Source organism: Watersipora subatra, chromosome 10 (genome assembly GCF_963576615.1).
Source record: "Watersipora subatra chromosome 10, tzWatSuba1.1, whole genome shotgun sequence".
Lineage (NCBI taxonomy): Eukaryota > Metazoa > Bryozoa > Gymnolaemata > Cheilostomatida > Watersiporidae > Watersipora > Watersipora subatra.
Genome location: NC_088717.1, coordinates 29,461,047 through 29,478,306, shown reverse-complemented (window position 1 = coordinate 29,478,306; position 17,260 = coordinate 29,461,047). Strand labels below are relative to the sequence as shown.

The 17,260-nt window shown below is 36.8% G+C and overlaps 2 protein-coding genes across 4 annotated transcripts in view; both read right to left on the bottom strand.

Moving 5' to 3' along the window:
* Positions 1-3,910: 3,910 nt before the first annotated feature.
* LOC137406948 (ice nucleation protein-like) lies at positions 3,911-4,677 on the bottom strand. The gene is made up of 2 exons (XM_068093550.1): positions 4,672-4,677; positions 3,911-4,249 (listed from the first exon to the last, which is right to left on the bottom strand). The coding sequence occupies exons 1-2, from the start codon at positions 4,675-4,677 to the stop codon at positions 3,911-3,913; spliced, it is 345 nt and encodes a 114-aa protein (XP_067949651.1).
* Positions 4,591-17,260, bottom strand: part of LOC137405884 (Krueppel-like factor 6) — a 118,132-nt gene continuing 105,462 nt past the window's right edge. For all 3 annotated transcript variants that reach the window (XM_068092324.1, XM_068092325.1, XM_068092326.1), the window contains 3 exons: positions 10,327-10,387; positions 6,838-7,067; positions 4,591-5,500 (listed from right to left, as the gene is read on the bottom strand). In XM_068092324.1, the coding sequence (XP_067948425.1) occupies positions 5,319-5,500; positions 6,838-7,067; positions 10,327-10,387 (473 nt within the window). In that variant the 3' untranslated portion in view covers positions 4,591-5,318. The remainder of the gene's footprint in view (positions 5,501-6,837; positions 7,068-10,326; positions 10,388-17,260) is intronic.

Here is a 17,260-nt window from a genome sequence, read left to right as displayed (position 1 = left end):
AGACAGATTAATTTGGCCTAAAATCGCTATTAGATCCTGACAAGCCTTTTTTAATCAAAATTAAGACCGGCGAACGAAACGCCAATAAAGCAGTGTGACCAAGAGCAGAACCATTAAGTTGTGCGTAATTCACGAGAAAAATGTGCACATTTCACCAGTCTATGGCATTGTCCAATTGCCGCAGGTTTCTAATATCTATTCATTTTTAATATTTTGCAAAAATATTTAATTATAAGAATAATTATTCGATTTTATAAAATAATTATAAGATTTAGTTATAAGAATAATCATTCAAATTTATTTATCCGAAGGTTTCTGTAATAAAGTAGACCGTTTGAGGCGTAGACCGATTTACAGGTACAAAATTGTGGTACACAGTTTATCAGCCTATGTTTTTTGTCCAATTACCGAAGGTTTCATTAAATTATTTAGAACTATAGCCAAAACTCTTTACATTTTATGTACAAGCTAGGGCCGAACTACAATGCCCCTTTATGACGAGAACATTTTTTTATTTTGCTCGTTTGCAGAAAACTTTCAGACGCGTGAATGCTGATGCTCGCTTTCAGTTACAGATCGCTATCAAAACCATTCTGCATTCAACACAACCAACTTTTAAACTGTGTATATTACACAGTAGCTTGCCATTTTACTTCTAATATTGCATTTCTTCTATTGCAGGGAAGAGATATAAACATATATTCTTTTCCTTTCATTATTGCTGTTTGTTGTACATAATAACACCCAGTACATTACAGCTACCATTGCAGTTATCCTATTGCACTGCAGTGCCATTTGACTGCTAATATTGCATTTCTCAACCAGCAGTACCCTTTCTTTTTTCCAATATCACATTGGTCGTGGGCTGTATGACAGTGGAATTTCTAATTATAAATATTCTCTAACAGTCTCTGCTTTATATGTGTCTCCCCATCCTTCAGCACAGTTTAGTCAATCTCGTATGTGCGTTTGAGATGCTCATTTGTAGAACTAAGGCTAACAACGAGTGTGTTTGGCACACTGCCAACAACACCTATTTCCTAAAAATAACATGAGAAAATAAATGCAACTTTTTATTTATAATTCAAACTTCAACTTATATATATATATACCCTAGGACACTTATGCATTCGCGGCATCTAACTTTCGCGTTTTCGCGGTGTCATCCTCTCGCGAAAATTTAATGAGCGAAACTAAACTATCATAATGAACGAGCGAAAACGGGCGAAGTTAAATAGCTTTGTTCATTTATATCCACAATAAAATCGTCATATTAGAAATGCAGGCAATTTTCGTCTGTGGTTGGGATCAATGGGAAGTTTCTGGTAAACTCATTATAGCTAATACACCGACTGAGCAGCATGGCAAAGCAAATTAAGATTATATCAGTTTAGTCACCGAATTTGTAACTAATGAAGATGAATGTCTGGTAGGTGAAGTCATAAAATTGAAGAATAATTATTGCAGTGATGAATTTTATTACCAACCAAAAACAATATCAACCCTCATCAGGTCCAACCACATTATCTCTTTCACTGCCAACCATGTACAAATTCGCTACCGGCTTAGTGCCAGCCATTTTACCGAAATTGCCGATATTGCTTCATGATATGTATACAATATTTTTTCAAGTTCTACTTTAATTATCTGTATAATCACGAAAATCTAAATTGGCTATTATGTCATCAACAACTACGGTAATTACCTGTTTTATGGCTCACGCGGGGTAGTTAATGAACTCACAGAAAAATGTTCGTTTTTAGATTAGAAGTTCTCAAAGAAAAGTTTAAAATTGCTTCGTTGTTTTAGGCTGATTTTAGAGAGAAATCTTCGGACAACACAGTCAATTTCATAAAACTCTTAAAGACCGTGAGTTATGTGGTCAACAAATAATAAAACCAGGTTACCACGCAATTGCTGATAAAGTCCAAAAATGTGTTTATGGCAGTGGCCCCTAGAAAACGCATAAATGCGTTTATGGCAGCGTGAGGGTTATACAGTTTTGGTTGTGAAGTTGGTTGTTACCTATCTATTTTCTTCTTCTTGGGATTCGAGTGTGAAAGTCACGGCGGGAGGGACCTAGACGTCATTGATAGTCTATGAAACCAAATGGCAGCAAGTGATCAAATTGAATTGTCGATCTCACCCACACATTTCAACCTGTGGTTTACAAATACGAACTAGTCCCAAATTGAATTTTTTTCTTATTAGCAAACTGGACCTGAGGAATGTAATCTGTTTTTTCCACTGCATTTATTTTCACATCTCTATATTTTCGCACTCATTAGAGCCGCGAAATTAAGTTGCAGCAAAATTTTACTCTGTGCTACTCACGAAACTAAATACTAGCGAAATATAAGTGTCCTAGGGTATACATGTATGTATATATATAAAATATGTATATAAATTTTATATATATACATATATATACATGCATATATATATGTATATACATGTATATATATATATATATATATATATATATATATGAGGGAGCATATACACATATACATATGAGTATATGCTCTCTCACTTCGGTTTGGTTGAGCACTCTGTGAGAGGTGCGGCACTATTAGCTAGCCTTTGTGAAAAGCTCATCACTTTTGTGATTTAAGCACTCTGGTGTCAACACATTGGCCTTCTTAAAGTCTGTGAGGCAACTTAGTTGTTTCATGGCAGAAAGTCCACTCTCATTGGTAATGGAATTTGTGTCCCTTGCCCGAACTCTAAGCTGCACTGATGAGGCTTCAATAGTCGAAACAGTACTGTCTGTAGCATGAGTATATATATACTCATGCTCTGTTCAAAGACTTTGTTATTACCCGGCGTTGCCCGGGTAATAACAAAGTCTTTGAACAGAAATTATTTTTTATATTTAACATACCGTATACAACATTTACCATTCTAACTTTTGAACTTCGTATCATGAGAAAATATTTTTGCGCAGTTCAAGTGAATTAAGAATAAAAAGAAAACAACTGTAAAGGTTTTCAAACTTTTTCAAACAATTACAACTATTAAATTTCATATCATGAGAAAGGTGTTTTGTTGAAATAAATTAGGAGAAAAAATCCTCCTGAAAAAGCTTGCGCTAATCTCTGACTATATAAATGTACTTGTACAGTCACTCCAACTTTTACTATAACACAGCATGCTAACGTCTTATATTTATCGATTTTATTTGATTACCAAGACAGAGAATTGCACGCTCAGCAAAAATCAAGTGAACTACATCCGCTACATTTGGACTGAGAAATCAGAATATTTTTTTTGCATTTCATATCTGTCTGATAGAACAATAACAACCTTGATTTAACATAACAAATTTATTAAGCACTTTACTTCATTCTTTGAATTTTTTCACCTTGTATAACGTAGCAGATGAATCTGTGGCATATTATGTTTAAAGATAGACGGAGATTGGAGAGAAGAAATTGAAGACCACATGTATGCTTACTTATGCACATGTATGCTTACTTACGCACATGTATGCTTACTTACGCACATATATGCTTACTTATTCACATGTATGCTTACTTAAGCGCATGTATGCTTACTTATTCACACGTAAGCTTACTTATGCACATGTATGCTTACTTATTCCAAAAAATGACTGACCAACAATGCATTTAGGTTACAATTTTGTCTCTCAGATGATCGCTGAGAGCATTTACCAAGACAAGCTGCCTTTAATCTAGGTCAGTCTGTCAGCGCTGTTCATATTGTTACTGCGTTTCCACACTGTGAATGGTTCAGAGTTGTCCGCTGTTGACGGACATATTCTCACCCATTTCAACGTTTGCAGCTGCATTATATAGATCTTTCCAAAATTTTGTTATAGACTCATTTTTGGGTTACAGTCACTTTTCAATTGATGCTTATTCAACTAGTTGCACTAAACTAGGATGCCTCATAGCAATGTGTATCCATCAGCAGTGAGTGTTTCGTATCCATCAGCAGTGAGTGTTTCGTATCCATCAGCAGTGAGTGTTTCGTATCCATCAGCAGTGAGTGTTTCGTATCCATCAGCAGTGAGTGTTTCGTATCCATCAGCAGTGAGTGTTTCGTATCCATCAGCAGTGAGTGTTTCGTATCCATCAGCAGTGAGTGTTTCGTATCCATCAGCAGTGAGTGTTTCGTATCCATCAGCAGTGAGTGTTTCGTATCCATCAGCAGTGAGTGTTTCGTATCCATCAGCAGTGAGTGTTTCGTATCCATCAGCAGTGAGTGTTTTTACGACGTCGAAGTACTCTCACAGCGAATACCTTTGCACAAGTTAGCCAAGCGAAATGGCGTCGAATGTGTTTGGATTTTACCATTTCAATAATTCATAGTGGAAGCAACTCTAAACCTGGAAACGCAGCGATGGAGAAGCCCAGGTGCCAAATGCCAATAGACACCAGTGAGAAGTGTTGTTTTATGAGAGTCAACAAGCTAATAGCGCAGAGATATGGTCCAAGTATATCACAGTGATGGTTCTGTTCAAGACTTGAGAGATCGCACCACGGGCATCAGCATTTGATCAGCAATAGAAAAATGAATCTATGTAATCATTCTGCCTTTTGAAGAAATAGAGATAATACTGCATGGTTTATAATATAATGTACATATATATTTGTTTATTAAACAAAGACAGACTAGCACCTAGATGTCAATGCCGGACAAGCAGACCGGCATGTCCAATTACATAGAATTGTAGAGATCAACAGAAACTCAATGATTTCAGTAATAAAATAAGGAAATTGTGTAACTTTACAGCAAAATGTACCAGATTCCCTGAAAAACAGTTGCATTCACAACCAACACAGAACCCGTGACAAGCATATACAAATTGTACAGGGAGATCCATCAGCCACCATTACATTTTCACCATACATAGTGGAGCTGGTACCAACACTATACATAGTAGAGCTGGTACCAACACTATACATAGTAGAGCTGGTTCCGACACTAAAAACCATCGTTTCTATGTTATACCTACTTTTGTTAGCGATACAATATGGTGATTCAAAATTGGAGGCAGATGGCCGATTGGTTAATTGTGCGCAATAAGAATATACTTTCACTTAGCTCAAGCTAAAATTGTGACCTTCCAGTCCGAAGTGTCAAAATACAACAATGATGGAGTTGCCTCACATCAATTAAATACGCTGGGAAGTTGAGAGATATTTTAGCTACACTGAGCGGTTTAGGCAAGGAGTTAGAACGTACGAAACTGATTGCATTGTAAAATATAGCAAAGTGATTATGTAATATTTAGAATGATAATTTTATGAATTACACCGAATAGATCTAGTAAAAAAGTGAGCGAACGCAACTCAGACTGCTTGATGTCGCTTCATATGGAGAGACAAGTGGTCACTGCGTGAGAACCTCCGATCACAGAAGTTGCATCTAAACGGTTTATCTCCCGTGTGCTTACGGTAATGTCTCGTTAGCTCGTCACTCCGTGCAAACTTCCACTGGCAGTCTTCCCACGAACAAGAATACGGCTTCTCACCTGTAATTGCAGCATGACTGTTAAACTGCATAAGCTGGTTAAAAATAAAAAAATAACACAAAACTAAAAACACTGTTACCATGACTACCATGACGAGGATGACACGGATTTGTAGTTGTGCACACGTTGAGTTACCGTGTGATGAGCGTTTCATTGGACATTTGCATGTTGTAGATTAACGGGGCGCTTTGTTGAAAAATATATGGAATTTTAAATCAGACGTCATAGCGGCACATTCGAAAAGCTCAAATCGAAACAAGAATGACTGAAGGGTGGGAAAGGTTGAAAATGAAATAGTTTGTACAGTTTGAATAGTTTCTTGCACTTCAATCCCAAGTGTCATTTCCCTCATCGACAAGCAGGAAACATTCGATAAAAAGTTGCGACTAACAAAACTCTTTGACTTGCGGACATTTTCTGTTTCCATCTTGCGGATAGCACCAACTTGCGGATGGCACCAACTTGCGGATGGCACCAACTTGCGGATGGCACCAACTTGCGGATGGCACCAACTTGCGGATGGCACCAACTTGCGGATGGCACCAACTTGCGGATGGCACCAACTTGCGGATGGCACCAACTTGCGGATGGCACCAACTTGCGGATGGCACCAACTTGCGGATGGCACCAACTTGCGGATGGCACCAACTTGCGGATGGCACCAACTTGCGGATGGCACCAACTTGTGGATGGCACCAACTTGTGGATAGCACCAACTTGTGGATGGCACCAATTTGCGGATAGCACCAACTTGCGGATGGCACCAACTTGTGGATTAACTGCGCCAGAGAAACAGAGCCAGAACAAAAAGGAAACATTTTAATTTCGGATCATAAAAGCACAGATTTGTGGACTGAATTATTTAAGGATTGTAGTTAAACCTTTCCATATTATAGTAACTCATAAAGCAGCATACGCAAGAGTAAATATTCTTATACGATGACATTGCATTCCATTTAATAAACAAAAAATAATGATAACGATTTTAAGTATGTCTAACTACCTATAACATTACAACAAATGAATTTTACAAAATTGTAATAGCTAAATTATATATTACGTTAATAATGATTATGGCAATAATCATTTCAAACCAAACTGTTTTCTTATTAGCTAGATAGCTCAAGAATTCCTAGTAAGACTGGCGCGTGACGATGCAAAGGCTAACGTACCTAGTAAGAATGGCGCATGATGATGCAAAGGCTAGCATACCTAGTAAGAATGGCGTGTGACGATGCAAAGGCTAACATACATAGTAAGAATGGTTCGTGACGATGCAAAGGCATACCTTGCATCTATAGAAGAAAAAACTGTAGAGAGCGACGACTGCTACGAACCTGTGTGTGTTCTCCTGTGAGCTTTTAAATGTGAACTTTTTGTATATACTTTTTGGCAGTCTGGAAAATCGCAAACATGCTGCCTCCTCGGCCTTTTACTCTCTTCGTCTTCACTAAGTTGGCTAGGGGAACTCAGGCGGTCATATGAGCCTGCGGAGAGCCCATGCAATGGGTACATACTAGCTGGCTGATTGGATAGCAGGCTATTGCAGTACGGCTCATTTAGGGAGCTAAAAACAACAAATTGCTGTAGAAATGTGACAAGAGAGGTAATGAGAGGTAATGAGAGGTAAAGAGAGGTAATGAGAGGTAAAGAGAGGTAATGAGAGGTAATGAGAGGTAATGAGAGGCAAAGAGAGGTAATGAGAGGTAAAGAGAGGTAAAGAGAGGTAATGAGAGGTAAAGAGAGGTAATGAGAGGTAATGAGAGTTAAAGAGAGGTAATGAGAGGTAAAGAGAGGTAATGAGAGGTAAAGAGAGGTAATGAGAGGTAAAGAGAGGTAATGAGAGGTAAAGAGAGGTAATGAGAGGTAATGAGAGGTAAAGAGAGGTAATGAGAGGCAATGAGAGGTAATGAGAGGTAATGAGAGGTAATGAGAGGTAATGAGAGGTAATGAGAGGTAAAGAGAGGTAATGAGAGGTAAAGAGAGGTAATGAGAGGTAATGAGAGGTAAAGAGAGGTAATGAGAGGTAAAGAGAGGTAATGAGAGGTAATGAGAGTTAAAGAGAGGTAATGAGAGGTAAAGAGAGGTAATGAGAGGTAAAGAGAGGTAATGAGAGGTAATGAGAGGTAGTGAGAGGTAGTGAGAGGTAATGAGAGGTAATGAGAGGTAATGAGAGGTAAAGAGAGGCAATGAGAGGTAATGAGAGGTAAAGAGAGGTAAAGAGAGGTAAAGAGAGGTAATGAGAGGTAATGAGAGTTAAAGAGAGGTAATGAGAGGTAAAGAGAGGTAATGAGAGGTAAAGAGAGGTAATGAGAGGTAATGAGAGGTAAAGAGAGGTAAAGAGAGGTAATGAGAGGTAAAGAGAGGTAATGAGAGGTAATGAGAGTTAAAGAGAGGTAATGAGAGGTAAAGAGAGGTAATGAGAGGTAAAGAGAGGTAATGAGAGGTAAAGAGAGGTAAAGAGAGGTAAAGAGAGGTAATGAGAGGTAATGAGAGGTAAAGAGAGGTAATGAGAGGTAAAGAGAGGTAATGAGAGGTAATGAGAGGTAATGCAAGTCCCGATTAGAGCTTCACGATATGGTGATTTAAATGTTTGGTAGAGATTTGAAAGGTAGATTATTTGAAAGGTAGACTATTTTAAAGGTAGATTATTTGAAAGGTAGATTATTTGAAAGGTAGATTATTTGAAAGGTAGATTATTTTAAAGGTAGATTATTTGAAAGGTAGATTATTTGAAAGGTAGATTATTTGAAAGGTAGATTATTTGAAAGGTAGATTATTTGAAAGGTAGACTATTTTAAAGGTAGATTATTTGAAAGGTAGATTATTTGAAAGGTAGATTATTTGAAAGGTAGATTATTTGAAAGGTAGATTATTTGAAAGGTAGATTATTTTAAAGGTAGATTATTTGAAAGGTAGATTATTTGAAAGGTAGATTATTTGAAAATCGCCACCTTTTAAAGAAATATTGCCGATCAGATGAACGATATAATCTAGTAATGGCAATTCATCAATTCATCAATTGATTTATAAAAGTTGCAAGCTTTATGATTTTTGAAAATCGTGAAGCTCTAAAATAAAAAAACTTGCAGTGCATTATTGTTATTACAACATAAGACTGTAATAGAATCATGTGAGAACTCGCCGAGAGGTTTTGCAAAGGCACCAAAATAAGCTTCCATGTATGACATGTACTTACATTGTACATAGTACTTTATAGAACCACAATCATGATAAGACCTACACTGTATCTTATATTGATGGTTAATTAAAACTCTACAGGTTTTATAAAACAAGACAGAGAGTAAAACATGATATATATTTAAATATAACATAATTAGCAAGTAAATAGTGTATAATTTTTACTCTGTCTATCTGTCTGTCCATTTATCTGAAGCTCGTTTTGGAGGATGAAAAAGATTACATTGTACAGCATTTGAACGCCCACTATTTGATTTTGCAACACAACAAGCTACCACTTTAGCACTAATCATTTCCTTCTAGGTAATCACACCTGACTATCTGTCACGGCACACCTGACTATCTGTCATGGCACACCTGACTATCTGTCACGGCACACCTGATCATCTGTCACGGCACACCTGACTATCGGTCACGGCACACCTGACCATCTTTTATGGCACACCTGACTATCTGTCACGGCACACCTGACTATCGGTCACGGCACACCTGACCATCTGTCACAGCACACCTGACCATCTGTCATGTCACACCTGACCATCTGTCACGGCACATCTGAATATCTGTCACGGCCCACCTGACAATCCGTCATGGCACATCTGACTGCCAGAGTGCTAGTATACAATGATATATTACATTGATAGAATAGAAGCGCACTATCATAGTCATCTGGAGTTGTCTTTTCAGAATAACTTTGCTGACCAAGCGTATGAAATGTGTCCATATCTGATTTTGTTAAAGACAGTCTGAAAAGATGTTCACTTTCTAACTGAACCAAAGATTTTTATATTAAAAACTCTGGTTAGGAAAAACAGCCAAAGTCTGGCATGTGGTTTGATCAGGAGTGACCAATGCTCAAAGTTGATTGGAGAATTTACTATTAGCTAATGGTTTCACCTATTTTTCATTATATAATTGGGCTAAAATCAAACAAGAAACAACAGGAACTATGTTAGTATGTTGATAAGGCAAGGTTTTTTGGTGACTTGGATTGGATGGTCTGTAGTTACTGAATGCACTTGTTGCTCCATTTCCCAACTGCTGTCTATTTGTTAATAATACAAGTGATACACAGTTAATAATGGGCCCCACTTCAAGTGATACACGGTTAATAATGGGCCCCACTTCAAGTGATACACGGTTAATAATGGGCCCCACTTCAAGTGATACGCGGTTAATAATGGGACCACTTCAAGTGATACACGGTTAATAATGGGCCCCACTTCAAGTGATACACAGTCAATAATGGGCCCCGCTTCAAGTGATACACGGTTAATAATGGGCCCACTTCAAGTGATACACGGTTAATAATGGGCCTCACTTCAAGTGATACACGGTTAATAATGGGCCCCACTTCAAGTGATACACGGTTAATAATGGGCCCCACTTCAAGTAATACACAGCAAGATTGAATCCCTCAAAATACTTGCTCTTGATCATTTTGTTAAGCTCGGCTAACTGCCTTTTATGTCTGATAACTGTTTCTAGATCAAACTAAAAGGTAGTGGAAACTAGGCCTGACCGAAGAGTGATAGCGCAAGAGATTCACAGCTTGGAGTTATTTACCTTGCATGAAGGCAAACTTGTTATCTACATGTCTACCTTACTGTCATAGACCTACTTACTGAATGAAAGCTCCTCCATGACTGCCATTAGAGTAGACCAGTGAACGGGGCGAGCTGCATTCTACAAAAAACATGTTAAAATTAAAGCCAACTCAGCACTACATAGGCACTACATAAGCACTACATAGGCACTACATAGGCAGCCCAACCAACAGTATACAATTATAGTAATGTAGCGGGTGTGTAAGAGCCGTCTGTGTAAATAGTATTGATGTCAGCTGGCAACACAAGTAGTTCTTACCAATATCAATTGAAAGTAGCGCCAAACAGTATTAATGCCAACAATTTGACTGAGATCATTCGGGGAGTTGTTTTCTCTCCTCATCCCATGCCTGCGTAAACTCGGCTGGGTAGTTTCGCTTTGTTTCTCCGCATTTTCACTTTAAGTACAATTACAAAATTTGGGTCGCTTCATGTGTAATACATTATCTTTTGAATTAAAAATTTTGAAGTCGATTGAACCATTAGTTTGTTGAGATCTCGCTGCTGAAATAAATATTCGTCCAGGGAAACTTTTTAAATATAAGCTAGTTATGATGACATACTCTCTGATAGCAACAAGACTAAAAAATACTACCTACTACGACAGTCGTTGATCAACACCCTCGCCCCCCCCCCCCCTTCATCTCTCTGCGCTCAATTTTCTGCTTGGCAAATATAAGTTTGCTGTGATGCCATTAATAGGAAGAGCAGATTTATAGAAGTACTTTGACCTTGTTAACAACATCAAGCTAGGGTCACATGGGTGTCAACATGGTCACATGGGTGCTGAGAAGCACTTTTACGGAACTGTGGTAGAAATGCTTAAAATAGAATAATAAGCAAGAGGCAGGATGTCTAAATACCTATGGAAATCTGAAATTAGGTGACGGATTCGGGTGGGCCAGTTATTTGTCTAAGACAACATTTTTATGAATAACTGATTTGTAAAACAATGGAAAATTAGAAAATGGTAAATTAATTTGCATATTGAATTAGATAGACCAGGAGCTAACAGCATGCCACATGTCAGTGGGTCATGGCTGGGGGATAGCAGATCCAAATAACAAGGCTGGCTGGGAGCGCACAGACGATATATTTTTCATAACCATTTCGCAACCCAAAATCAGCTTCTTGAGCAATCTCAGGTACAGAAAGTAAAGATTACGCGAGAACATCAATGTCAGCAATAACTGCAGCAATAACTGCAAAAAATTCATCTCTGGTGTCTTAGTATTTCGCTGGTTTTCAGCCCTTGCACATTTTGACGCTCCTCCAAAGACAGCGGAAGCAGCGAACATGAACTCATTTGTCCTTAGAGTTTTATCGAAGTAAAAGGTATCAAACATACATCCATGGGACAGCCAGCCAATCGGGACCAAGTAAAAGGTATCAAACATACATATATGGGTCAGCCAGCCAATCATGACAAAGTAAAAGGTATCAAACATACATCCATGGGTCAGCCAGCCAATCAGGACCAAGTAAAACGTATCAATATCAATCATTCCTAGAAGTATATTCAGTTACATTGAACACTTGTGGCAGCGCCTGACAGTTGTTGTTAGTGAAAACTTTTCCAGTCTGCATCAGCTCTGAATATAACGAAAACACATGACAAGACCAAGTGATTCACGTATTGGGGTCGTCAACTCATGATTTTTAAGATTAAAAATATCAAACCTGCTAAATTATAACCAAAATGTTGATATTTGTACTTGGGCTTGACGACCATGTTGTAAAGCAGACTCGGCTAAGACCTTTGAGGATTCCTCAGCATGACACAGCACTTCTGTATGCTATCACACTGGCATACTTGGTTTTATGCAGCAAGTATCAGTCAGACCGCATAATCCTAGCCTCGCAAAAAGATTAATTTTAATGTTTCTTCTTTTAATGATATAGGAATGCCAACTAAGGCTGCAGATCGGTGGGAGAGAGATCGAGTGGAAAGGTCAAGTCATACAATGACCTCATGGACACTACCATCATATACTAGTTGATGTACTTACTAGACTTACATGGTTTTAGAATTTCTACAAGTCTAACCCTCTAGTTCATCCCCAAAAGATCTATAGGATGGTAAGAGTATTTGATGGGTAAGCCTGCCTAGAAGTATCTTTAAACCAGGAGTTATCCTTGTTTCAACATTGTGGGTGATACAGTAATTACTGTATTGATAAAGAGGAAGATCTGCTGACATATCTGGTGTCAGCAGATCACTGAACTTGTCTGTCAGATGGCAGACATTACAGTTGTTTATTACAGCCAACAGACCTAGCTGTTAATATGGATCATACATGGGCTACGGTTTCTGTCGAGAGAGACAGAGCAACCGACTTGTGCGACGCTTTATGTTAAGAATCTGTAATCGGACGATCAAGGAACATTTTGATTTCGGGGTCGGTCTATACAGCCTTCTGTTTTGCCATTTTTTTTAGTTTATGGCATATATCTATATATCCATAGTAAAACAAATCATATATCTATATATCCTTAGTAAAACAAACCATGTATCTATATATCCATAGTAAACAAATCATATATCTATATATCCATAGTAAAACAAATCATATATCTATATATCCATAGTAAAACAAATCATATATCTATATATCCATAGTAAAACAAATCATATATCTATATATCCATAGTAAAACAAATCATATATCTATATATCCATAGTAAAACAAATCATATATCTATATATCCATAGTAAAACAAATCATATATCTATATATCCATAGTAAAACAAATCACATATCTATATATCCATAGTAAAACAAATCATATATCTATATATCCATAGTAAAACAAATCATATATCTATATATCCATAGTAAAACAAATCATATATCTATATATCCATAGTAAAACAAATCATATATCTATATATCCATAGTAAAACAAATCATATACAGTCAAACATGGATAACTCGTCCACGGATAGCTCGAACACATGGTTAATTCGAACATTTCCTTTGGTCCGTTCCCACGTAATGATAAATTGCTATAGATAACTCGAACTCAACACTGTTAATTCAAACTGTTTTTTTGCCCAACGGCTACCGAAACGGTTGTTATCGCTTTAGAAAATCACTTTATTCAAAGCCATAGAGTTAAACCTCATCTTTTCGTAATTCATAAGCGTTGTTATTACCACCATCGGCAAAATAATTTTGTCAACGACTTTTCTAAAGGTTTGGTCAAATTTGATTTATGCTGCTATACGATTAATAGCACGGGCTTGCCGGCTCACGCGCAGAAGGATTTTCGCCACGCACATACAAAACAAAAACAGCATGTTGTTTTGTATGTGCGTGGTGAAAATCCTTGAGTGCGTGACCCGGCTAGCCCGTGACGAATATTTTTCCGACGTTGATTCCGTGTTGAATCAACGTCGGAATGTTGAATGTTTAAAACGTCTTAAAAATTGTTTTTATTAAACGTATACGTTGTCTTAACTAAAAAAAACTATTCATCGTTTGACCTAAACTCAGAATACGTGTGTACATTCAATAAGTATCTATTCAAAAAGCGTGAGTGATATACAATGTACCGTTAAACCTCGTAAAACTTTTAATTGAACTGCCTCGGAGTGTTGCTCTTAACGAATCCCAGGTAAAGTAAGGGATTTTTCTTTGGTAACTTTTTCTTGAAGTTGCATAAACTTCAAGAAAAATCGGCAAAATTGATCGTGGGTAAAACGCTCAAAAGAAAAAGATGTTTTTTCTTTTGAGCATTTCAACAACGATCAAGTTTTGCCAATGTCAATCTAAAAAAACGTCCTGGCAATAACATCACCTCAAACAACAAACCAATCTCAAGTGATAGAAAAATCTCTATACTTTTTGATAAAAACGTTTTAAACTTTACATTAGAAGCATTTAATTTGAAACAAGCCATTTGTGCTTTTGATTTATATTATAGTTTGCATATGTACATGTATCTACTAATAAATAAGTAAATACATGGACTTGTGACAGTGCTCTGATAACTTGAACGCTCTGATAATTCGAACACTTTTGCTCGGTCCCGTGAAGTTCGAGTTATCCATGTTTGACTGTATCTATATATCCATAGTAAAACAAATCATATATCTATATATCCATAGTAAAACAAACCATGTATCTATATATCCATAGTAAAACAAATCATATATCTATATATCCATGGTAAAACAAATCATATATCTATATATCCATAGTAAAACAAATCATATATCTATATATCCATAGTAAAACAAATCATATATCTATATATCCATAGTAAAACAAATCATATATCTATATATCCATAGTAAAACAAATCCTATATCTATATATCCATAGTAAAACAAATCATATATCTATATATCCATAGTAAAACAAATCATATATCTATATATCCATAGTAAAACAAATCATATATCTATATATCCATAGTAAAACAAATCATATATCTATATATCCATAGTAAAACAAATCATATATCTATATATCCATAGTAAAACAAATCATATATCTATATATCCATAGTAAAACAAATCATATATCTATATATCCATAGTAAAACAAATCATATATCTATATATCCATAGTAAAACAAATCATATATCTATATATCCATAGTAAAACAAATCATATATCTATATATCCATAGTAAAACAAATCATATATCTATATATCCATAGTAAAACAAATAGATTAGAGTTTCAACAACAAAACTTTTGCATATGAAGGAACAGAAAAGTAAGACCGAGTACTCAAAAGTGCAACGCCATTGCTCGCTACAGCAGTCTATTACAGCAGTCTCCAAGGCACAAAAATGGCACATCGCACGGGTGTTTCGCTTACAAACAGTGACGCTGAATCACAACAGAATGAGAATGACACATAGGGGAATGTGTCACTACGTATGACACAGGGGGGAAGTGTCACTGCGTAAGTACGTATGAAACATGGAATTGTGTCACCACATACGAAACATATGAAGTTGTGTCACTACACTATTGCTGCATAGAAGCTTAGTATTACACGCAGAGAATCAGTCAGAAAGCGCATTTGAAGGAAGAATGTTGTGGGAAGCTTTTAAACTTATGGACCAGGACGTTCAGACTTGCATTCCCTTGGTGATTATCTGTATTTGATGAAGGATTTTGCATCAAATCCTGTTATACTTTATTAAATGGTAAACCTTTACAATGCCATAAAGTGATATGTTTAATGGCAGCAGATAATGGTAGAGTCAATCGATAATCTTTACTGGAGACGGCTTGCGATTACTTCTTAGAGCTAAATTAGAGGGGGGTATCTAGTAGTATCATAGGAGTATCTGGTAGTATCATATGAGTATCTGGTAGTATCATAGGAGTATCTGGTAGTATCATAGAAGTATCTGGTAGTATCATAGGAGTATCTGGTAGTATCATAGGAGTATCTGGTAGTATCATATGGGTATCTGGTAGTATCATAGGAGGCATAAACAAGAACCTGTCGCTAATCTCTAAGGTTCCCCAGAAAGAGCACTAAGTCCTCCAAAGACAGAACGGCAAACAAAATCATTGGACAATTAATCAAATAAACCAGGCTCTATGAAGCTTGGAATGACATGGTATATTTTAGTAGACACCCGCAATTTCTTTTGTAAACAATTGTTATGAAATGTGAACGGTTTTGTATTATTTTAGAGCTTCTCTGTTCAAGCACTCCTAATAGACAAATATTTTCTGTCATTCCAAGCTAGCTTTAGTAATAACATCCATTCTCATAAACTCATTCATGCGATGCTTTGGCCTATAGACAGCCTTGATGCACTTAATAAATTACATGTAAAACTTGGCTGAGCTATATCATAGTTTTGTGCAAATGTAGCCTTGCTTGGCCAACTTAATTCGGAGTGTCTTATTTGGTAACAATATAAAAAAAAACTAAGAGTTTCTACGTGAACATTGCTTGGTAAAAGGTGTATCTACGTGTACGTGACTAACATAACCGAAAACCTTGACCGTGATTAGTGATATACGGGAGTCACAAAACTAGTTCAAATCTATTTGGCAGGATTACCCCTTCTGTGTAACAACCATTTAACTTGGAGCCAAATAATGGCTGTCCATTCTCTCAATCCTAAAAGGAGTTTTGCTTAAATTAGGAGAAGATGAAAGGGAGAATTAATGCGTATAATGCGAGCCGGTATCAGCACTGCCAACTGGAAGCTTGTCAAAGGATGACTGGGCAGAGACAGTGCCAGAAAAACAGGGCGATGGTCGATACTGAGACATCTAAACATTCTTCAGCTATGCGATTCCAAAGAGTCACGTATTTGGCAACTCTAAGCACAGCATTGGCGCTATTTCTTGTTTTTGTTGACTGGGTATTTGGAATTTTTTTCGTGATGAAAGCTTCTCGAGCCAAATCATTCATCTGTTATCTGAATGCCAACCATCGGCATGGCAGCCAGAGTAGGTGAATATACAGGCGTACAAGGGAGAGTAAGCAATAATAACCAAGTATCAATAGTCCATTTTGACTAATGCTATAAGAAAAAGCAATAAAATATATCATTTATTTACCTATTACATTAAAACTGTTAACTATAGCATCTATTTCACCTTCATTAGATTTGTCATAAATTAAACTGTCAGCAAGATTTTATGAAATTGTCAGAAACTGAACAAATTAAGTGTCATTTCTCTCGACGAACATCAATTATCCCTGCGTGCAAATGACAGTTGTAATACGATAAAAGTTATATTTTTTTATGTTGATAACTATTTTATTTTGGGCAGATTCCGAATGTGTATGCCTCATGGTTTCAGAAGTTTTCTGCTTAGATTAACCCTCTCACTGCCGTAGATGCATTTATGCGTTTTCTATGGTCGACTGCCATAGACGCATTTTTGCGACTTTCCCAGCAGTTGCGTACTAACTTAATTTATTATTTGTTGACAACATAACCAACGATCTTTAGGGCTTTT